The sequence below is a fragment of the Chrysochloris asiatica genome, unplaced genomic scaffold (assembly GCF_000296735.1).
Source record: "Chrysochloris asiatica unplaced genomic scaffold, ChrAsi1.0 scaffold00128, whole genome shotgun sequence".
NCBI lineage: Eukaryota > Metazoa > Chordata > Mammalia > Afrosoricida > Chrysochloridae > Chrysochloris > Chrysochloris asiatica.
Window position 1 is genome coordinate 5,767,251 of NW_006408646.1, and position 24,065 is coordinate 5,791,315.

General features: G+C 39.6%; 1 protein-coding gene across 4 annotated transcripts in view; it reads left to right on the forward strand.

The window, feature by feature from the left end:
• The window catches only part of EWSR1 (EWS RNA-binding protein 1), a 28,452-nt gene that overhangs the window by 433 nt on the left and 3,954 nt on the right, over positions 1-24,065 (forward strand). The window contains exons 2-11 of one of the 4 annotated variants that reach the window (XM_006869204.1): positions 4,165-4,201; positions 4,886-4,937; positions 6,271-6,394; positions 11,985-12,171; positions 14,899-15,066; positions 16,545-16,753; positions 17,690-17,870; positions 20,650-20,687; positions 21,217-21,249; positions 21,531-21,649. In XM_006869204.1, coding sequence (XP_006869266.1) covers positions 4,165-4,201; positions 4,886-4,937; positions 6,271-6,394; positions 11,985-12,171; positions 14,899-15,066; positions 16,545-16,753; positions 17,690-17,870; positions 20,650-20,687; positions 21,217-21,249; positions 21,531-21,649 — 1,148 coding nt within the window. Of the gene's footprint in view, positions 1-4,164; positions 4,202-4,885; positions 4,938-6,270; positions 6,395-11,984; positions 12,172-14,898; positions 15,067-16,544; positions 16,754-17,689; positions 17,871-19,496; positions 19,765-20,649; positions 20,688-21,216; positions 21,250-21,530; positions 21,650-24,065 lie in introns of those variants that run through there. The other 3 variants (XM_006869205.1, XM_006869206.1, XM_006869207.1) reach the window with 3 other exon arrangements.

A 24,065-nucleotide genomic window follows, 5' to 3' on the forward strand; every position in this document is an offset into this window, starting at 1 on the left:
GCCCTGCGCAACCGGGGGCTGAAGGGTGCACGGGTCAGCTCTCCCTCGGATCTCCTTTCTCTTCCCAGGAGGTGCTCGGAGCCCGAAGGGAAGCTCGGGGTGAGGGAGGAGGGCAAACAAACAAAAATGTCTACGATTTGTTAGCTGTGGGGCGCCGGCCTCTCACTCGGCCTTGGAACTGGATCGCCGTTGCTCTTGCTCCCCGGATGACTGGGGGCGGGCTCCAACCCGAAACCCCACTAATGCCCCACGGAGCTATAGACCCGCTAGATAGCGCTTCCAATCCGTTGCTCTGTTGGGCTTCTTCCTTTTCATCGTTATTCTTAATCTACAGACACACACACACACCCCTCCCGCCTCTCCCCACAAAGCGATTGAATGGCTTCCCAAGGTCCGTTTCCGCCGACGCGGATCGTGAGCCGTTGTATAACAAGGCCGGCCTGGATCTCGAGGCCCGAAATCTCCCCAGAGGAATTTCTGGCCTCTGACCCGAGAGGAACAAAAGGCCTGAGCCGGCACTGGAATTCGGCTTAAGCAATCGTCTCACACGTTTGTTCTCTATTGGGGCGATGGGCATGTTTCTGCTGTGAGTTGATGGAGGAGAGGGAAAGGAGGCGTCCAGTGGAGACTCGCCAATTGAGGGGGGTCTCTAAGAATGGACTGGAAACCACCTGCGGTGGTTGGCAGGGGTCAGCCAGGGCGGGAGGAAGGAGGGGGTGGTCTCCATAATACAGCAATTTAAGCATAGGTTTCTGACACTTTCCCACTGTATGGTTAGTAAGCAAATGTATGCTTACTTACAAGAGGATTATGAAATACCCAGCCATTTTACACCCCCAGACCCTTTCTTGCAGGATTTGAATGGGGGTTAGGGTTAGCAGACGGATCTCTTCTTCTTGCTCAAATCCTGTTGATTGTGTTCGAATTACAGTTGTGTTTTATCCACACACACAAGTTCGTGGGAAAATTCCATTCGCTTTCAATTCCATTTTTCCACGAACACCTTGAATCCTCCTTGTACATAAAGTATTAGACTGGGTTGAGGGTCTTGGCGTCATAAGACTTATGTGGACTATAGTTTCAATTCCTGCAAAATTAGAGTATTGGGCGAGATCTTTTTAAGGGCTTTTTGAACAGCAACTGCTGGTCTTACAGCAAAGGATGTTGGCTAGCACAAAGTTGCTTTATACTGACTTTGATTTAACTAGATAGTCTGAATATATTTGCATCTATACAGCTTGGATAGATAGGGACTGTCTTGAGTTATGTTAGATGTCCTCCCCCATACAAACCCCATATGATGGTTCATAGAAATTATCTAAAGCTTATGGCAGGTTTAGCTGAATTAGCACACAAACTCTCAGATCAAGAAATAAAACATTGCAAATGCTCTAGCTTCCTGGACCACTGCTCCCTATTGAAGTCTTCAGCTGCATATTTGGGATTTAAAAACAAAGTATGAGGGGACTCCAACAAGTTCGTGGGAAAATGGAGTGAAATTTTCCAGCAAGCTTTGAAGCCCCCTCATAGAACCAGTTGCTAACTAATCTAGCCAGAGTGTAACTGACATATTTGAGGTCATATGATGGTGTGTTATAGGTAGATAAGCCATAATTCTCATGAAGCAAGTTTGCTGCCTCCTGTAGGATTTGGTGAGCCCCATCAGTAATAGGACTACTTTTCCCTGATTTCACACTGATATAAGGTAATCAGTTGTTCCCAATCAGCTTTGCCAGTTTTACGTTACTGCTCTTGCATAAAAGTCCTCTTGCAAACATGGAATTTGCAGGTCAGCGATTTGGAATCACTTCTCATACTACAAAAAAATCTGCAAAATGTTGAATGTAAGATTGTAGATGCTATATTGGTTTTGTGAATGCCCCATGAAAGAAATGATTTGCATTTACTTTTATAGTCCTGTAAAGAGCATGGCTGTAGTGCTATTGAAAATGACTTAAAATTGTCTTAACAAAACAATTTATTCAATATAGATAGCTTTAGGGCGGATAATTTGATGTTGATGATTCAGGTTCTGTTTTAGGGGTCATACAGAGTAGTTGTTAGTGACATCTAGTGGGTTCCAGTCTGTAGAGCCACACCAGGACTCCAAGTGAAGGGGTTGTTGTTGTGTGCCTTCATAGCAACTCTGTGGTTTCCAAGGAGTGCCTGGTGAGTTTGGACCACCAGCCTTGTGGTTTAAGCTGACCTTGAGATCCAGTGCTTATCCTACAGCACCACACCAGTGAAGAGGTAGAAACTTGAAGAGACAGATTAAGCAAAATGCTGTCAGCACAAGAGTGCGAGGCCAGCTTTGGATGGAGTAGAGGGAAACCTTCACTCCTTGAAGAACTGAAATGTAGGCCACTGTTTTTTGATCAGGGACTACTTTTGAGTCCTAATGTTGTGGTGCTGTAGCATAAGTCCAGAATTACGAACTATAGAATGTTGGTTCAAACCCACCACTCCTCGGAAAACCCCATACAGGGCTTCTATAATCGATTTGACAGCATTTAACAACACAGTAATAAAGTCCTGGTGTGCTGCTGTAGGATAAGCACTGGACTGCTAACTGAAATATTGGTGATTTAATCCCAACAGCTGATCCACAGAAACAGGGTCACTATGAGTCGGAACCAATTAGCATATAATAACAATGGCAATGCTATCTTTAAACAAAATATCCATTCTTGTAAAGAGGAAAGACAAAAGAATTGGGTGGTATTCTTTAATATAATGAACTGCTTTTTCAAAATAAACTGAGCTTGCATAAGCTTACTTTAGCAGCGCTGTGAAAATTCCCTAGCCATTATTTTTATTTGTTTCCAGTTGTCCTAAGGTAGTCTTCATTGGACCACTTAGTTTCTTTTGACATGACACATGTACATCTTTCTATGAAATGGGAAATTGGGGAAGGTTTTCCTTAGAGATGGGTAGAAAAAAAAATTTTTTTTTTTTAAGTTAAAAATCACTGTTTAAAAACATTTGCTTTTGTGTACTTCCGCCATAAACAAAAACACACCAAAAAAACCAGAGGGAATGGTAGCAAATACTGTTGAATGATATGCAGGGAAGAGATTGTAATCATGGCAATGAAACAATGGTGTGCAGCCAATTTTTTTTCCCCCTATGTAAACTACCACTCAATTCACAGAAAAACATTATTTAAAAAAAAAAAAAATGCTAGCCTATAGGTCAATTTAAAGCCAAATTACTCAAAAAGGTAATTAAATGTTTCTGCCTCCTTGCTGATTTCCAGAATTCTGCCTTGAATCTGCTCTATTGAGGGTTATACTTACTTTATATAGCTTTGGGGTTGTTGTATAAATGTAATCCTGACCCAATCCTTTGTTGTTGTTAAGTACCCTGGAGTCGATTCCAACTCATAGTGACCCTGTACAGGGTTTCCGAGGCTGTAAATCTTTACAGGAGCAGAATGCCTCATCTCTCTCCGGTGGAACCACTGCTAGTTTTGAACTCTGCTGGCCTTGAGGTTGTTAGTCTGACTTGTAACCACTTTGCTACCAGAGCTCCTTCAGCACACTGCAAATCCTTTAGCACACTGGGTTGTAATACCTGTCCTCTTGTTCTTTGCCAGTTCATTTTGTGATCCTTGTCTTGTCCTAAGGGAAACCTGGTGGCACAGTGGTTAAAGTGGTCAGCTACTAATCTAAAGTTCAAACCCACCAGCCAACCTATGGAAGAAAAGATGTGGCAGTCTGCATCCATAAACATTTACAGACTTGGAAACCCAATGAGGTGGTTCTTTATAGTCTTACTTGCTAAAGTGAGGCAATTATTAGAAAAACTAGTTTTTGAGGTGATCAGAACCAATCTGATGTTAAACACAGAGATTGTTCCATCCCTCTTATGTTATTTGAAAGTAAATTTTACACTTTTGATGATAATCATGTCTTTAAAATGACAGCCTGTGGTGGGTAGAGGGGCCTTAGGGTCATGAAATCTGTGCTATATCTTTGCCAGATCCATTAATCTGACCTTGTTAACTGGTAATATACTTAAACTTTCTGAGTTTCACTGCCCCAGACTTACTTTTTGGTTTGGTGTTAAGAGCCTGAAGGTCAAGTTAAAGAATTCTTCCTACCATCTAGATTTCTTTTTTCTCTCTAATGTATTGACATATATTTTCTCTCTTATTTTCTATAGATTACAGTACCTACAGCCAAGCTGCAGCCCAGCAGGGGTAAGTCAGTCTTTAATGACAGTATTTTATGGTTGAATAATGTCACTGGACCACAAGGTCCGTGATTCAAATTCACCAGCTGCTCCTAGGAAACGCTATACAGGGTCTCTAGTCGGAACCAACTCAAAGGCACTTAACAATAACAGTAAGGAGTCCTGGTGTGGCTCTGTGGGATTATGCACTGTATCATGAGGTCTGTTTGAACCGCAAGATTGCCAGTTCAAATTCACCAGTCACTCCTAGGAAACCATATACAGTATGAGCCAGAATGTACTCTGTGGCATTTAACAACAGCATAAGAAGTCTTGTATGGCACTGTAGAATAAGTATTGAACTGCTACCTGCAAGGTCAGTAGTTCAAGCACACCAGCTCCTCAAATTCCCTATATAGGATCACTGAGTTGAAACCAACTAATGGCACTTAACACCACCAATATAAGGAGCCCTGGTGGTGGTGTAGTATAAGCACTGGATGCCTAACCTCAAAGTCGGTAGTTCAAAGCCACCAGCCACTCCTTAGGAAAAGATGAGGCTTTCTAGGCCTATAAAGGTTATAGCCTTGAAATCCCTAGATAGGGTCGTTTTGAGTCGGAATCAACTTGATATGTCAGTGGGAATAGATGTCAAGGATATAGTAAACGAATTTGGGTGCTCTGTATTTACTTGCATTAATTTCTTTCACAGCTACAGTGCTTACACCGCCCAGCCCACTCAAGGATATGCACAAACCACCCAGGTAAGCATTAAGATAATTCTGTGTTGTTGCATTTCCAAACAAAATGTTTTCTATCCGGAATTAAAAATAACATAGTTTTTTTTTAAAAATTAGAAAACAAAAAAGTAAAATAATCATGTGCTTGTAATCATAAAATGGCCAGGTATTTAAATTTTCACAGGGAGTATTTACTGTTTCTCAAGTATGTATACCTTGTTCCATGCTTGGTACTCCTGCATCACTTATTATGTTTAGATGTATTCGACTTAATCATCACAGCAGTACTACAGGTGAAGGTGATATTATGACTCTTTTGCAGATAAGAGAATTACAGTGTGTAAAGATTGCATTATGTAATTTGTTGGTGGTTGCACAGTAAGTGGCAGGGTCAGCTTAAAAGCCATGGCTGCCTCACTGCAGCTCCTGAGCACTTTCCAGTACACACGTCTCTTCTTTTTTAAAAGCCTGAGCCAACAGATTCTAGAATTAGCCTCCTAGTGTTCTCAAGATCACCTCAAATTTTGAAATGCTCCGTGGCATTCAATGGTTGCTAATAACTCTGGCGGTCATGGAAGCCTATTCTCGGACAGCCAGAATGTGTTGTCTCTGGATGATCTTACATAACTGGTCATTCAGAGAAACATAGAATAAGATAATGCCAAAATCTAAAAGAACAGCTCATTCCTTACCTGGTTTTAAGTATTTTTGATGTCCACGTTCAAAAAACAGTATTCTTGATTTGCTAAGTTTAAGAGGACATAGAATGCTCTGATTTGTTTTCCCTGAATTATTATTTAAAAAGAAACATGCTGAAAAGCTGGTTTCTAAAATTGACAAAATTTAGCCCTGTCCTCATTTTCTTCTCTTTATAAGTTTTTGTCTTACTAACGTTTGTTTCCGGTTACTGACACTGCTGCAAGAAGTGCTGGCAATTATACACCTTTGTCCTTGTTCTTCTTCCCTTGAGGACCTTGTTACTCTCCTGTAGTTAACTAAGATCTTGCCTAATTATCTCAGGAGCTTTTTTCTCTTTCTTTTTTTGGTGATTAAATTTACTTAGATTGGATAAGGGATACCAAGCATTAATAATACTGGTCACTGTTGTTGTTAAATGCTTTTGAGTCACTTCCAACTCATAGCGACCCTGTATAGAGTTTCTAAAAAGTAGCTGGTAGGTTTTAGCCGCCGACCTTGTGGTTAGCAGTGCCACATCTGGTCTAAAATCTTTTTCTCAGAAAGCAGTATTTTTGACTGTGATTCCTTAATTTAAAAACTTGGGCACATGCTAGTCCTTTTCCTTCCTAACAAACAAGGTTCATATATGAAGTTCTTGTGTCCACTTTCTTTGGAGCAGGCATATGGGCAACAAAGTTATGGAACCTATGGTCAACCCACTGATGTCAGCTATACTCAGGCTCAGACCACTGCAACCTATGGGCAGACTGCCTATGCAACTTCTTATGGACAGCCTCCTACTGGTAAGACCTGCTGTGGCGAGAATGTTGGGTCACATGGCTAGGGTACTTGCTAAGGGTTTTGTTAAGGTGGGTGTGTATTCTGGCCATATATTGACATCTTGGGGTCTTTTACTTGGAGGAGGAGGTGTATTTTTCTTTTTCCCCTCTAATAGATTGTGGGTGGCATAAATCTCAAGGAAGAAAAGAGCTTCCCCCTTAACTATTTTATATATAGTTTATTGCATGGTGTCTTATGACAAAATGAAGAGTATGTGAAAGATGATGTTTATGCTAATAAAACTGGGCAATAATGGACTTTTAAACTGGAGCTCCTTAAAATTCAAACAAGTCTTCACACGTTTGCTTTATCTAGTAGCTACTCTTTTTTTTTGGTGCATTCTGCAGTGCAGAGGGGTTGTAGACTGTCCACATATAGGAAATGTTTTTCATCTTGTCTAACCCCTGTAATGTTAGTTTTCATTTGTTTAACCCAACATTTTTTAGTATCACAAACACAGTACTATTGGGAAACTTCTTGAGATGCAGTTTGCCCTGTCCTTTTCTTCGTATGGTTTTGGGGAAGATTTTATTTCCTATTTTGTGTCAAACTTTAATGATAGCTGTTATCTTCCCAGAGGTATTTCAACTGACTGGTACCTGATTTTCTCAGATTCCCTGAAGGATAAATTGCATGATTAGATTTATTTTGAGGAGCAGACTGCCACCCTGAATATATCACGTTTGCCTATTGGTTTCCAGTCTAAATACATCTGGATTTTTGTTCAGGCTTTGGGAAATATTTCTTAAATGGTGTGATTAAGAATTAGAATATATTCGCTCTTGAGCTGGGGTTGAGAATGGAGTATGTGAAAAATGTTTAGTCATTTTTCTGGTGTGGAGTCCTGGTGTGACACTGTAGAATAAGCATTGGACTGCTAACTGCAAAGTCAGCACTTCAAGCCCACCAGCCGCTGAACTGACTAGATTGCACATAATAACAGTATTCTGTATTTCAGACTCTGTACTTGGTTTTGTTTTGTTTTTTAATGACTATTATGAAAAAAATTTTTACAAAGTCATAAGGATGTTAAAAACTCTTGCTTTCAAAGTGGGTTCTATTCTGAAAAGTTATATATGATTTGTCAGTCTTCAATGGAAGAGTATGAATTTCTCTCTTTAAGTAAAGATGTCCTGGATTAACCAAGGTAATTCTTTTATATCTCAGTGTGAACACTAAGTTGGGGAATATGGAATCATTACTGTAAGGAAAACAATGTATCAGCAAATTCTTATTTAATATATATGTTGTTGGTTCATTAACATTGAATTTTTGGCTAGCAGTATTAATTCATGCCTGAAGGAAGCTTCTAACTTATATTTTCTCTTTGAGGTACATAACCTCTTTCTTATACTTAGGAGACAGCTTCAGAACCATGCCTAGAGGCATTTTAAATATTAAAGTCACCAACAAAAAGCATAAAAATGCAAAAAAAAAAACTGGCACTAAATTGCTAAAAGGACTTTTGTTTATAGCTTGGCAACTGAAACAAGAAGGCAAAGTATTGTCTTGTTCAGTCTCAGCTGGGAACAAGCTTGTTGGACAACTCAATTTTTTTGCCTTCTGCAAATTGTTGGAGAAGCATAATTAAAAACAAAATCTGTCAACCCAGACAAACTCTACACCAAAGTAGAGAAAACGAAAGGGTTTATCATTGAATAAGCATTACACCAGAATGCCGTGTAGATTGTTGGCATAAACAGGAACTTTGTCCTTTTATATAGCCAAGCAAATGCAGCTCTCTTCATAGCATTTTCTCAAAATAATTAGTCCTCAAATAAGAGAGTTTTCCAGCACTCTTCGGTAAATGAATGTTGTTAGGTGCCCTCTAGTCCATTCTGACTCAAAGCAACCCCATGTACCACAGAACGAAACACTGGCCAGTCTTGATCCTCACAGTCCTTGGAATGTTTGAGCCCATTGTTGTAGTCACGTTTCAGTTCATCTTACTGAGGATCTTGCTCCTTTTTTCGGACTTTCTACTTTACCACGCTTGATGTTTTTCTCCATGGATAACATATCCAAAGCACATGAGATGAAGTGTCGTTGTCCTCTTCTAAGGAGCATTCTGGCTGTACTTAAACACCGATTTGTTCAATCTTCTGTCAGTCCATAATATATTCAGTGTCACCACCATAATTTAAATGCATCAATTCTCCTACAGTCTTCCTTATTCAGTGTCCAATTTTTACATACATATGAAGTGATTGAAAATACCATGGCTTGGTTCAAGTATATCTTAATTCTCAAAGTGGTATCTTGGACATTGTTGTTGTTAAGTGCCATCAAGTCGATTTCAACTCATGGTGACCCTGTGTAAGATTTCCAAAGAACAGCTGGTGGGTTTGAACAGCTGACCTTGTGATTGACAGTCCAGTGCTGACTAGTAAGTAGTACATGCGTATCTTGGCTTTATGACACTTTAAAGAGGTCTTTTGCAGCAAATTTGAATAGCCAGCCTTGTGGTTCACAGTGCCACACCTGGAGTCCATGTCTTAGACTTAGACACTTAAAGAGTTCATTTGATTTCTTGACTACTGCTTCCATTGATATTGATGTGGGTCCAAGTAAAATAAAAATCCTTGATAACTTCAGTCTTTTCTCCATTTATGTTGAGGTGTGATTCTTATAATATCTATATACATTTTAAAGAGGCTAAGAAGTCATCCCTTTTTCCTAGCAAGAAGAATTAGACACACACACACCAATTTATATTTGCTTTTAAACGATGTTTGAGAATAACTACAAAAGCATCGAGTATTAGTTTTGAGTTACAGATTTTACTTTATCAAAAGTACAAAATCTCCAAATAAGTGGTCTGGTCTTTCGACTTTCTAAATAATGTTCACAGGGCTGTGATAAAGTTACTTAACACAAGAAGCAGTGGTCTTTTGGGTGCCTGTATTCTCATTGACATTGACTGAGAATCTCACATCATGGTTGTGGACCCTGAAAGGTGTAGGTCATTCTAATGCAGGAACCAGTGACTTTGACGAGCAAGTGATCAAACTTACTGTAATAACAAGGAACGTTTGTTTATACTGTAGTTTTTGTGGACCCCTCATATCTCCTCACAACCACCTTTGGAGATTGTACCTGAAGAGCAAACAGAAGCTAAGTGCCATCTAGTTGGTTCCGACTCATAAAAACCCTGTATAGGGTTTCCGAGGAGCAACTGGTGAATTGGAACTAATGATGTTGATAGTTCAAACCGACCTTGTGGTCCAGTGTATTGTTCTTTAGTGCCACACCAGAATGAATAAAAATGCATTGTTATCCCTTTAGAATATTTTCAAAAGAGAGGTTTTGTATAACTTGCAATAGATTAATTGAAGTGGAATTCAAAATTTTTAATTAATTTTTCATTTTAAACAAAAATTTTGGTCGGTTTCTGTGATGTGTCTCATACTAACACTGCCAGTACATTGTTTGTTGTCATAAAGTCATACTGCTGTTGACCCTTGCTCATTCTGTGTGGCTGTTACAGATTTAAAAGATTTTTATTAACCCTCTGTTTATTACTATACTCCTACAGTAGTACAAAGCTTTTAGTTCTCTAGTTTTATGACATGAGTTATTGCCCTGGTTAATTTTAGTTGTTTTTTTTTTTCTTTTCTTTTTTCTTTTGATTGATCTTATAAATCTTATGGATGGCCTGTCATCGTATAGGGAAACAGTCTGTGGGAATAACCATGTGGGTGGATTTGGATTCTGGTTAAATTTAAATAAACCATTACTTTGTATGGTTGGATTTAGAATTCTGCAAAGAATGTGTAAGTAAACAGTTTGCATTATCATCATGTCAGCTCAAACCATTGCTTGGTTGGGTTGCTCTGTTTTATGAAATATAATTTAATACACATTTCATCCCAACCATTTTAAAAAGAAAATAACTATATATCATTACATTTAGCATGTTGAGGACGGAAAAGAAAGTATATGTTCTGTGTTGTAAAAGATAACACTTTAGATTATACAGAAGAAAGTTCCTTTTTGGTTTTTACCCATGAAGTTGTATATTTAGTTAGGACACTTCACTCTAATTGTTAAGTGCCATCAAGTCAGTTCCAACTCATAGCAACCCTATAAAGAGTTTCTGAGTAGCGGTTGGTGGGTTAAAACTGCTGGCCTTCTGGTTAGCAGTCCAGTGCTTACCCTGCAGCACCGTATCAGGACTCTTTATTAATTAAAGACACTGAAGTTTAACTAAAAGTTGAATTAATTCAAGACTAGTTTTTAAATACTGAAATACTTTTCTACTTTAATGAGATTTTAAGTTTTCTTTAAATTTAAAAATCACAACTGACTTGTACCCATTGCCCATGAGGAAGTAGAAGAGAGAAGGACTCCAGCAGCAGGAGAGGGTTAGCTGTATAAGAAAGGAGTTGTATAGACTTTTCAGTTTTTGTCATGCTCTAAGCCCAAATCTCATAGGGTAGAGGACCAGGCATATGGACCCTGCGCTGATAGGCAGAGGCCTATGAACATTCATAAAGCCAAGGCAGGAACTCGGAGAGAACCCGTCTTGGTCAATGGCACACCTGTGAGAACAGATCTTCATGGCACCACGTCAAGGGAGAGGATTGTTGTTAAGTGCCATGGAGTCGGTTCCAACTCATAGAGACCATGTGCAAGGGAGGGTTTCCAAGGTTGTAAATCTTTACGTCTCCCGCGGAAGATAGGCACCTGCTATCTACCTCCAATGTTGGAAAGCAGGGAAAAGGCCCTTTTATTATAACTAGTTGTATTATATGAAAAGCAATTACCCTTTAAAGATTTCTTTGGAAAAAGAAATTTAAAAGCTTACTACTACAAAAGTTTTAAAAAAATCTGTACTTTTTATATATATGTGTATATATATACACACATATTTGATACAAATACAGTTATGTAATATAAATAACTGGAGTCCTGGTGTGGCACTATGGGTTAATACGCTGGACCACAAGGCTGGTGGTTCAAGCTCACCAGCCATTCCTCAGAAACCCTATACTGGGTCACTATGAGTCAGAACTGACTCAGTGGCACTTAACAACAACATACCTAAGCAAATATAATCTATCAGTATATCTTTACTGTTCATATACTGATAACAAGCATCCTTTAGTTGTTAACCTGAATGAAATCTGTGCTCACTCTTGTTAATATTTGTCACTGAAAATGAAGCATGAACTGCCCCTAATACAGTATTTTAGAGTGAAGTTTTCATGCTCAAAATGAAGAGAGCTGCTCAAATTGTAGCTTTAAGTACTGTTGGCATACCCAGTACAGAATTGACAGCAAAAGCAGACTTACCCTTATTAAATGTTTCCAAGAGACACAGAAGGATTCCACAGTGATGCTAACATGTTAGAGTCCTGGTGTGGCGCTGTGGGCTAATGCAAGTCAAGCAGTACTTTCCTGAGAGCTTAAATACTGGTTTATTGCTTCTCTTATTGAAGGAGTTGCATATCATGATGGTTGCAAATAGGTGGTGTAGGGATTGCTTGGTTCATGAGGGTCTAGGCGCGTCTTTGGGAAGACTGGCATTGATGTAGCTCTCCTTTGTTACAGGTTATAGTACTCCAGCTGCCCCGCAGGCCTACAGCCAGCCTGTCCAGGGCTATGGCACTGGTGCATATGATACCACCACTGCTACAGTGACCACCACCCAGGCCTCCTATGCAGCTCAGTCTGCCTACGGCACTCAACCTGCCTATCCAACATATGGGCAGCAGCCAGCAGCCACAGCACCTGCAAGGTATTGCATCACCTATTTTGACGCTGTACCATCCTTGGGTTTTAAAGGGGAAGAGAGCACTGTTCATGCTCAGAAATCTCATGCCTTCATTCTTTTTTAATGGTTACTTTCACATACTACTCTTGGGTGTTAACTGTATTAATAGTCATTGTGTAACTAATGTGTTAGAACACCAAAACAAAGATGTTCCTCATTTACTAGAGAAATAATGCCATCCAAGGGCCAAAGTGAGGAATGCCACTGAATGGGTTGTTTGATGTCAGAATGGTGACCTTTTACTTTTCCTGAGCCCAGAAAAAATGAAGTATGTGGTTTCCTTCACAGCTGATTATACTGATTATACTTTTGATGCTTTTATCCTTAGTTTCGCTGATCTTGTCATAGATTACAGCTTTCTCTTTGGGAGAAAATACAGTACAGCATTATGGATTTAAGATATATAACATATTTCTAAGAAAGGATCTTACTATCCAGGAAGCCAAACATTGGTGTCTCTGCTCTAGCAGTTGGCATGATTTTCTCTAGATTGTGAGGAGTCTTTGAAAACCTAAATACCACAGACAAGTATAAATTATTAACTGGTACCCTATTATGGAGTGAATAATAAGGCAAACAAAGCTCATACCCCGTGACTGGTTGTTGTTGTGTGCTGTTGAGTCGATTCTGACTCAGCCACCCTTTAGGACAGTAGAAGAACTAGACTAAAATCTTTACCAGAAGCACACTCCCATGTCTTTCTCCCAAAGAGCTGCTGGTAAGTTCAAACCGCCAACAATTCAGTTAGCAGCTGTGCACTTAACCACTGTGCCACCAGATTAACAGCAAATAAACATTTTTTTAAAATTTCAGGACTTTGTTTTAGACAGTCTACTTTGATGAGTCTTCAATCTTGAAGGAACATTGAATTCTGACTTGAAAGACAACTTTAGGTAATACCTGAGTTCAGCTTGTAAGCTAGACTTGTTTTAATGTTGAGGTGAGGCAAATAAACTGACACGCGACGAAGTTATTTCTAAAATGCACAGGGATCGCTCAAAGCCAATTGGTGGTATATACCTGCCCAACAGCTTATGCATTCATTTAGTTGAACTCACTGGCTGATTTTGTAGACTGTTTCAGTTGATGAACACTTGAGAATGTGACTAGAGGTGCCAAGGCCCCCATTGGATGCTACATTGCAACAGCATATCCAATCATAACTGGTGGGTTTTGTACATGACATTTTAAAACAAATTTTTTTTTTTTTTTTTTTTTTTGGTATAGTGACTCTGTGTACTACTTCCATCTTCTTTTGATGCTTTCTGCATCATCAGTTTTATTTTTGTTGTTGCTGTTCCAATCTTTTTTTTTTTTTTTTTTATTGTTTTTTTTTTTGGTTCCTTTTTTAATTTTCAGTCCTACCACTTTAAAATAGCTGTCTCTTGTGATCAGTGACCACTCCTACCTTTTCCACTGGAAAGAGTGGCTTGTGACCAGTGACACCTCTGTTGAGAAAGCAGTACTTCCACATCCTCTGTCCTGCCTACTGATTCTTGGGGCTTAGCTTAAGATAGCTCAAACTCACTCTGCTACAGCCTTGTTGTAAACAGTAAGGACTGACAGATGATTCAAGACCCCTGTGTTTTTCTGTGGTTTGAGATTGGTTTTCATCACTTACAGAGGTACTTCCCAGTTCATCTGAGCATGACTTTGGCATGCCACCTACATGTATGCCCAGTCCTACTCTAGTATTTGTATTATGGAGATTTGGAGGCAAGGTTAGATTTCTTTATGGTAATCCACATAGGAAGTTCATAACTGCACATTTATAAATGCCATGGACTTACATAAATGTTAATTCAACCTAAAATTGCATTATTATTAAAGCTTTATCTTCATGAGAAAATTTATTTGCCCTTAACAAACCACCTCTCCTCCAGGTCACTAAAATTGACAACACAAAACATTTTAACTGCTTTGTGTAGGTGTTAAATAAAGAACAAGGAGTTCCTGGGTGGCACAGTTAGTTGTTAACTGTTCTACCACCAGTCCAGAGGTTGGCTGTTGGAACCCACCCAGAGGTTTCTCGTCTTTTTTTTTCAATGTTTTATTGTGAATTGTGTGATAGTTTTCATGGGAGAATATTAGTTTTACATTCATTCTGTCATACATCGTTTCATTGCCATAGTTACTTACCATCCCATCCATGCATCATCACCCAACCGAAGGGGATACTCTGTAAGCCTCCCCACTCCCCCAGTCCTCAACACACAGCCCCTTTCCCTCTCTGGATCTCAAGTCCCCAGCCACTCCATCTCTTCATGTCATCTCTGCCTCCATCTCAGGCCTCACTGCTTCTCTGGGTAGAGTCCCGCTCTCCGCTCTACTCCATTGATGGTCTTAGGGCCCTCTGCTCCTAGACTGAAAAGTTAATCACTCCAGAGGTTCCTCGTCTTTTAAAACCCCAAGGAGCTATTCTACTCTGCACACATGGAGTTGCCATAAATCAACTTGATGGCAGCTAGCGACAGTACTGTGAAGGAATGGAGCATGACAATTCCTCTCACTCTTCCCATTCTCATACAGCACATGCAGTTGCAGACACTGGGTTTGATGTAGTGTTCTTTTACTGTTGTGTACGTCTCCAAGCTCAATGTTAACATTGTGTATTGCACATAGATTGTTGTGTTCTTAACAAAAGAGTTTTGTGGTTGATAAATAAAGTCTTGCTTTTTTTTTTCCCTTTAGACCACAGGATGGTAGCAAGCCTGCTGAGACTAGTCAGCCTCAGTCTAGCACAGGAGGTTATAACCAGCCCAGCATGGGGTATGGACAGAGTAACTACAGTTATCCCCAGGTTCCTGGGAGCTACCCCATGCAGCCAGTCACTGCACCTCCATCCTATCCTCCTACCAGGTCAGTCTCTTCATTCTCGTGACCAAACCATTTGACCAGACTTTGGACTACCTTGCTTTGGTTTCATAAAGTGACAAATCTTTGTATTGTTACATGAAAGATACCTCATTCCTGGCTTCCCGTAGCCTCTTCCTTTAAAATTTTCCTGTTTTAGTTTATTCAGAAGGGTGAGAATCAAAAGCTTGTGAAAACAATTGCTCGGATCAAGTAAAACCACCTTCTCCAAAGCAGTTTGGGTAGGTAGCTGCCCGTTAAAGTGCAAGGCATTATAAAAAAGGACAAGAAACCTCACCTTATTTAACTTAACATACGTACATGCCCATTTATTATGCACCAGTGTTTTTATGGAGTGCTGGTCTAGTGCTGTGCATTGGGCTGGACTGCAAGGTCGCTTTGAACCATAAGGTCAGCCATTCAAGCTCACCAGCCACAACTCTAAAACCCTATACAAGGTCACTGGGAGTCGAAACCGACTCAATAGTGCTTCACAAATTTTATGTTGGGTCAAGGTATTCTCTTTTGACTACAGGTTTATTTGTCCCCAAGTCTTGGTCTGGCATTTACCACACCCGCACCCACCATGTCTGGTTTTGGGTTGTTGTTGTTTTTTTTAACCAATTTCCCAAATTTTGTACCCTCGTTTCAAGTTAAAGTACAGCCTGTGTGAACCAGGTGTAGGAACAAAAAGTTACCCAAAAAGGTTGTGTCTACAATTTGGAGTAAAAGTGTACAGGGCTTATAGTTGTTCCCAGAACCAGCCTGAGCATGTTACCTTGAGAGCAGTTACTTAGGAGAGTTAAAACGGTTCACATTGATTGAAAGAGGCTTAGTTTCATTGCACATTTCAAATACATTGTTCTTTTTGTTTTTCATTATTATTCTTACAAGAGTTCATTACCAGTTCTTTTAAGCCATATTTCTATGAAAGAATATATCTCTGTTGACTTTCCCTGCTTATATAGTCAATGTGCTGATCTATAATAAATCATTTTTTCCATACAGGGTCTTAATTCTGAGGTTTGCTTATCCATTGTTTTATTGATGCTCAGATTTCATAGACGATCAGACATGTGTGAGAATTTATAGCTTTATATTGAACATTTGGACAAAACTTAAAGGGGAAATAATCCATTTTTTGTGTGTGTACCCCTCACCCCTCCTAGCAGCCTTATACCTTCAGAAGATCGTTGTCATTGATCAAGGAAATTACTGGAAATAAACCTGAATGTTTTCTCAATGTTTTTTACCCCCTAAAAGATACTACAGGTTCTTCAGATGACTTGTAATATTCTCTTTCTTTGAACGCTATATTGTTCTGAATACAAAAATATTTGCAAATTTTACATTCAAACTGTAGTTATATAGAACGGAACTACATTTTTAAGGATCTCAATGTCATCTATCATCAGTATCACTTATTCAGGAAGCTTTGTTCCTTTCTACAAAACTTTTTTTTCTTTTTTTTTTTCTTTTTTCAGCTATTCCTCTTCACAGCCGACTGGCTATGATCAGAGCAGTTACTCTCAGCAGAACACCTATGGACAGCCAAGCAGCTATGGACAGCAGAGTAGCTATGGGCAGCAGAGCAGCTATGGTTTCCCCCCCCCCCCCCCCCCCCCCCAGACTGGATCCTACAGCCAGGCTCCAAGTCAATATAGCCAACAGAGCAGCAGCTACGGGCAGCAGAGTGAGTTGCTAAGAGAAAAAATAAGAATGCTTGTGCCTGGAGCATCTGAGCATGGGGATGCACTTTTCCTTGGTTTACTTTGGAGACTCCAGAGTACATCTTTAGGACACAGCATCCTAACAGACAGCTCAGATACCCCTGTACAGAGAGCACCGATTGTCTCCAGTTTAATTTGTTAGGTCTTTGCGTTTTGAGGGGGTTAGAGATTTTGTAAATGGATGGGAAAAAGTGTTTTGGAGTGCCAGGCCTGCCCTTTGGGAAGGTTACATGCAGCGAGTGAAGCCATCGTTACACATGGCCTGCCCAACCTGAGTCATATGAGTGTGTAGCTAGAGAGAATAAGCAGACAGCTACTGAAAACAGTTTGATAGTCACATAAATGTGTGTGTGTGTATAATGTATATTTTAGTGTGTGTGTTTATACATATACGTTAAGTGCCATCAAGTCAGCTCTGACTCATAGTGACCCAGTATAGGGTTTCCAAGGATTGGCTGGTGAGTTTCAACTGCTGATCTTGTGGTTCAGAAGTTCATAAGTGTGAAAATTCTTCATATAAAATACTGTTAGTTCGTTTGTTTGAAAAAGTAACAAAACCTAAAATTGTCTTGTTATCTACTTGTATCTTGAGTGTAATTTAAAGAGACCCCTTTTGAAGGCATCTTAGGACCCAGAACCTTATAAAACTGTATGTTGTCCAGGAGAATTTTTTTTCCTTTCTGTCTGGGAGTGGTTTATTCCAGGATAATAGATAAGGTTATTTTAGTCTTGGTGAACTAAAAGATCTTAATGGCTAGGCATGTTTTTATCATGGCATAAAGAAAAAGGGACTTTGATTATTGTGTAAAGATGTAGAAGTCTGTGATTCCAGGAGAAAGAAAGTACATCATGGGGGTTGAATGCTGGTCCATGGCTTACAGATGTGACTCTTTCCTCAGGTTCATTCCGACAGGACCACCCCAGTAGCATGGGTGTTTATGGGCAGGAGTCTGGAGGATTTTCCGGACCAGGAGAGAACCGGAGCATGAGTGGCCCTGATAACCGGGGCAGGGGAAGAGGGGGATTTGATCGTGGAGGCATGAGCAGAGGTGGGCGGGGAGGAGGACGCGGTGGAATGGGGTAAGAGCAAACCTTTTCTCCTTTTACCTAATTTTGTTTCATCCATAGGATTTTCATTGGAAAGAAGGGACTGAAAGACATAAGAAATTTGTTTCTACATTTCCATGGACAATCTGTTGAGCTCAAGCCATCTTCTAAATCATGGAAATGTCATCTTGGTGGCATATATTAAGTGGCAGCTTGCTTTTTTTCCTGCCAGTACACTTAGGTTGGGTTGGGGAGAACAAAGAATGGTTTTGAAACTAGAGCTTTCAGTTCCCTTCATGGTTTCCAGAGGTAAAAAGCCTCTGTGGGTGATAGACTTGGGATGGAACACACACAAACCTTCTAACAATCCTAAGTTTTTAACTAATTATCCCTGAATGGTTGTCTTGAAATACTGGTGTGTATATACTACAGAATAGGAATGCAGCTATTTTCCATAGTGTTTGTCCCCAACTTCTGTTTGTACTTGGAATTGTGGAACATAATGATGAACTTGGTCCCATAACCTTTAAACTGTGGCCCGAGGTACATAGAGTTTGATTGGAGCACAGAAGAATCTACACACATCTTACAAAGTAATGTGTATAATTACAGGATTGCTGTCCACTGGGGATTTTGCGAAGTCTAAATCACTTTGACCATTTTGATTGATGACACAATCTGGTTTAGAAAACTTTGTTCAGATCAATAACACGCCCCTGCTTCCTCTGCCTGCCCCTGCCCTCCCTCCTCCCAGCCCTCCTTCCCTCCTGGTATTTGTGCTTTAATGAAGGTGAGGTGTACTGTTGGTGGTTAACGTAATCCAGAAGGCTTAGTCCTGTGTGTGTTCTGTCCCTTTATAAGCTTGTTAAAAGTTATGCAGAATGTTATATTAAGAAAATTGGGTTTAATGTCGTTGTTGGTTCAAGAAAAAATTGACCTTTTGTTCCTGTTAATAGAAGTGGACTTCAAAATTGAATTGGGAAAATAGTCTATAACTTCCATATTAGCACATCTCTTTACTGTTGATATTTAATGTTCTTGCACATTCTGCATAACTTACAAAAATAAATAAACTAAAGTCTTTCAGTGAAATCTTTATTGGCGGAAGTAGTCCTTTTATGACATGCAAAAAGATGATGAGTAATTTGATATAAAGTAAAGTTAGTCTTCTGATTTGGAGAAAAGCATTCCATTATAAAGGTTTCACTTCTTTATGGATGTTTTAAGATAGACCTAGACACTTGAAATTACTATCATCACGTCTCAAATCACCTAGAATTCCTAGTATTTTTTTTTATCGTAGAATCATTTCCCAGTTTATCTATTTGAATACTCCAAAAGTCATTTTAATAATTTTGCTAGGAAAGGGGCCCTTTGTGGACAAGAAGTCTCCCTTAGCCATTGAAAGGTCATGGCTTTACCCAAAGGTTTTATCAACAGACTGAAACAGTCAGTTGGGTCTTGTGGGGACAGGAACCAGGGCATTACCTTCCCCTTTATTTTGTGATGTGGTGTGGTGATGGTTTTCAGTGTCTTCTGCAGGTAAGGCACTCAATGTTTTTAACATGCCCTTTTTCATTGCCTCAGTATTTTGATATTTTCATTGGCTGTTAAACGTGGAAACTTTTTAACATGCTTTGTCGCATTTATATGCTACAGGTTACAAAGTGAGAGCCTTGTATACACTTCAATACTTAAAAAGTACCCGTACTCAGTACTCAGCCGGCAGCATAATGAAAAGTGGGACTAGACACGGTGTCCATATGGAGAGGAAAAATATACATAGAATATTTTTAACAAAATGTATTCATTGTATAAATGGAATCCTTCTGTAACTTTGGTAACTGCATACTTATTGTTTGGTAATGAACCAGAGGAGGTATAATAATCTAGAATTGTGTAACATTAAAGTATAAACTTTTGTGTTAAAGAGAGAGAACATTTTATGGTGTGTACTTTTAAAGGAAGCAAAGCTGCATGCAACAGCTTGAAATTGTATATTCAGGTATTAAAGGTGCAATACTGGTTAGAAAAAACTCAGGGCCTCCAACTGGGCAGCTGCCTTTGTTTAATTTTGGGGGAAAAAGAACCTAACCCAAAAAAAGTTGTCTTTAATATATGCATGGCAATGACTTTTATGCTGTCATGGTCATTGTTGTTAACTGATATGTCTATAAAGTTGCACCCTTAGTCCATTGAGCCTTGGAATTTGTTGTAAATTATTCTTTCACCGCAATTGTTAAATCCATGTGCCTGAAATGTATGGCTTTATGCTGAAGATTGGATGGATGCGTCCTCTGATGTGTGTTGTGGGCATATAATGCAGTTGTCTCCTGCTTCATTATTCTGTGACTTGTTAGGAAGCCCAGGTCCTCATTGGCTCTCCTATGGGAGAGGTTGAGGGTGCACCTTTATGAACATGGAAAGTGTTATCATAGCTGTTGTCTCAGCTTGCTACTTCTTTCTACACCAAGTTCTCCGTTTCTCAGTGGATGGGGTGGGTGTTTGGGATCTTTTTTTTTTTTTTTTTTTTTTTTCCTCCCTAATTTGCCAAGTATTGCACTATTAATACCAGCCCCCAGAAATGAAAGGATCCAACCACATTGGTGTGTACAATCAGTCAAGCAAGGTTGTATATAAAGGAAATTTGAGCAAGCTGCCCTGAAGAAAGGCATAGTGACAAGATGAGAGAGATGCGTTGTTTGGAGATGTGTTTAGCCAGTGCCCTTCTTCCCCACGAGCCCCCCCCAAGGCTCAGAGCGGTACTGGCTTTTAAAGGGAAAGGCCTTCATTTCTTCGTTTATCCCCCCAGCAGCGCTGGAGAGCGAGGTGGCTTCAATAAGCCTGGTGGTAAGTTTTTGAGTATTACCATGGATAGTGTTTAAAACAAATACAGTCAGTTTTTAGAAAACTATAATTTTTTATTAGTTTCATAAGTGGTTTAAAGATGATCTATACAAACGAGACTAATGGGTACTGCCGGCATTGTCTTAGGGGTAATAAGGTTAACCTATGGTTACAAAACAAAGGGTAACTTGAAGTATTGAGCAACTGCTTCTGTAATGTGGGGGAGAGTACATTTTTTAAATGTGGTTTATATGGAGGAAAATTTTTGAATTAAATTTAACACTAATTTGGCACCTAAGCAATGAGAGTGTATTTGGTTAATGGTTTAAAAGCAAATCAGCAAACAAACCCTAGTAACAAACCTATCACAGATGTTAAAGGGGCACTGCATCATTTTAGCAGTGCGGGTCATTTTGAATTTAATGAAGCCCCATCAAATGGTGATGTAGTAGATAGCTATGTGTGTTTGTAAGGTTTGTAGCTTACAAGACATGTACTGATAATATCTTATGTCATCTTTCCTGGTTGGCAGGACCCATGGATGAAGGACCAGATCTTGATTTAGGTAATTTTTGAAATGCTCTATTTTATAAAATGAACCAAACGGAATTGTGTGCATGCTGAGTTTCGTAGCATTGGTAGATCCTGGGGTATGGTATTTGTCAAGGGCAAATTGGGACTTCCTTTATCTACCATAATAGCCCTAAATTAAACCAAAAGTTTCCTAGTGTTCTTGTTAGATAGTTCATAGTTCTCTTCACTTTGCGGTGAGCAGTAGTAACCAGTTGTTTCATAAGCTCTTGTGAATGCATGACAATTTGTCTTCTGTCCTATTTGCTTGTCAAGGCCCACCTGTAGATCCAGATGAAGACTCTGACAACAGTGCGATTTATGTGCAAGGATTAAATGACAATGTGACCCTAGATGACCTGACGGATTTCTTTAAGCAGTGTGGGGTTGTTAAGGTCAGTAAAGGCATCTCCAGATAATCTGGCAAGATTTGGGATCACTAAAGTGCTTTCAGAAGATTAATGTTGGATGTCATAATAAAGATTTTACAACGATAAACACGTAATCTACGTCTTGCCATAAGCAGAGCTTTCTGAGTTCCTTTGAAGCGTCCTGATTATTCCTTATCCTGTTGTATCCCTTCTCTCATCTCTGGATTTCATCATTCCTTTATAGCCTATCCTCAGTAGAATTTTGTTTCACATATTTGTGGGCTTGAATGTTTAATGAGCACTACTAGGAGGTTGTGAGTTTGAAGCTTAAATTTAGTGGAGATTGTAGAAGTGAAAATTAATACCATGTGGTAGGTGATGTTATGCAGGAAAATAAGTAAGGCACGAGGGCAGGAGTAAAGTCATTTTACTCCTGCCAGCAAGTTCAGATTCTTGTGCCAGTGTCCACTGCATGCATTTCTCTGATGTGTGTGCATAGGTGTTTGAGCTTCAAAAGATGGCATGTCTGACCAATTTAAAGTCCCTATAGCATCTGGTAGCGTAGTTGTTACAAATCGGGCTGAGAGCTGCAAGGTCAGCAGTTCGAAACTATCAGTGGTTCCATGGGAAAAAGATGAGGCGGTCTGCTCCTGTAAAGATTTACAGCCTCAGAAACCCTGTACAGGGTCGCTATGAGTCGGAACTGCCTTCACGGCACAAAACAACAACAATAGCATCTCCAGTAGCACTTCTACCACATCCACACCACTACTAGACTTGGTGATTTGTACGGATTAGCTGGGAGATTTTGAGTCATGGTAACCTTGTATAGAGTTTCGAAGGAGCAACTGACGGGCTTGAACTGTTGAACTTGTGACTCAAACTGACCTTGCAGGCAGTCCAGCACATTAACCCACAGTGCCACACCAGGACTCCAGATCAGGGATGGGGGGAACCTTTTTTCTGCTAAGGGCCATTTGGATATTTACAACATCAATTGATATAAATTTATGTTGCTATATTAAAAGTAAAAGCTCCTGGGATTCCCACCTGCTTTTGCTTTGGCCAGACCAAATGATTTTGCCAGCTTCACAACTTCATGGGCTGAACATTCCCAACCCTGATTTAGAATTTTAAAAAGGACCATCTCCTTAAAAGCCTTGGAACATCATTAGTTTTATTTCTAGCTTCAACTTTCTGTGATTAAAGGGCCTTTTTTAAATGATATTTTCTAATGATTATAGCCATATAGAAATTTGGTTGATTTTGGTGGAGCTTAAAACACAAACGATTATTTTTCAATATGCATATGTTTATCAGGGTGCAATTGATATTTCCTAGTTAAGAAAATAGTGTTTGCCATCATTTTAGGGCAAAAAACATCTATTTGCACCACCCAGGGACCACGACCTCTGATTACCAACTCATTTCCCAATCCAAAGTCATAGATACTTTGTAGGACAGTAGAACTGCTCCAGAGGGTCCTTTCCAAGGTTGTAGTCTTTATGGAAACAGACTGATTCCATGAAGGTTCGAACCACCAAACTTCTGATTAACAGGAACACTCTTTAAGCACTATGCCATCGGTGTTCCTTCAACAGCAGGGAGCTTGACTAGCCAAAGGTGGCACTCTTGAATCCATAACATTTTCACCAGGCTACACTTCTCTTAGGTCTAGGTCTTTCTTAGCTGGTGGTAGAGACCAGCAAAGATCGGAAAAGCAGGTTTGTTTCTGAGGGACATGAGACTCTAATACTGTGCTTTGGCTCCTGGACTCCCTGCATACATTGCTGAACCTTGTTTGGGATAGGGAAGCCTAGAATATACTTCAGGGAGTTCAAACAGGCATCCTGCAGCGTTCACTAGTTCCTTTTTCATTGTCTGTACACAAGCACGTCCCCTCGTAAAATTGTTGCTCTTTTTTTTTTAATTTACATAACATGGGCTTCATTCCATTATTTGACATATTTGTTTAGTTTTAATGTATTTTGTTACATTTTATTGTTAACTTTTTGTGAGCCCTATAGATACATAGGAGTCCTGGTGTGGCACTGTGGGCTAATGCATCAGACTGCAAAGTCGTTTGAATTGCAAGGTCCGTGGTTCAAGCTCACCAGTTGTTCCTTGGAAACCCTATACAAATTGCTGTAAGTCAGAACTGACTGGACAGCACTTAACACAACAAATAGCTTTCAAGTATCACTGGATATATAAATTATTAAACTTTGATCATATGCACATTTAGTTCAATGTACTTGTTCTTGTAAACAATGTGACTCTTGAATTCAAGCCAACTGCATCTTGTGTGTAGCTGAAACACTTGTACAACGTGCAAATCTTTTTAATTCTGATAGGAAAGTTCATGAATCAAGAATCCGTTAAGACTTTGTATACTGTCCTTTAAAGATTCAAGGATAGTTTTACTTCATGAGTTCTGTGT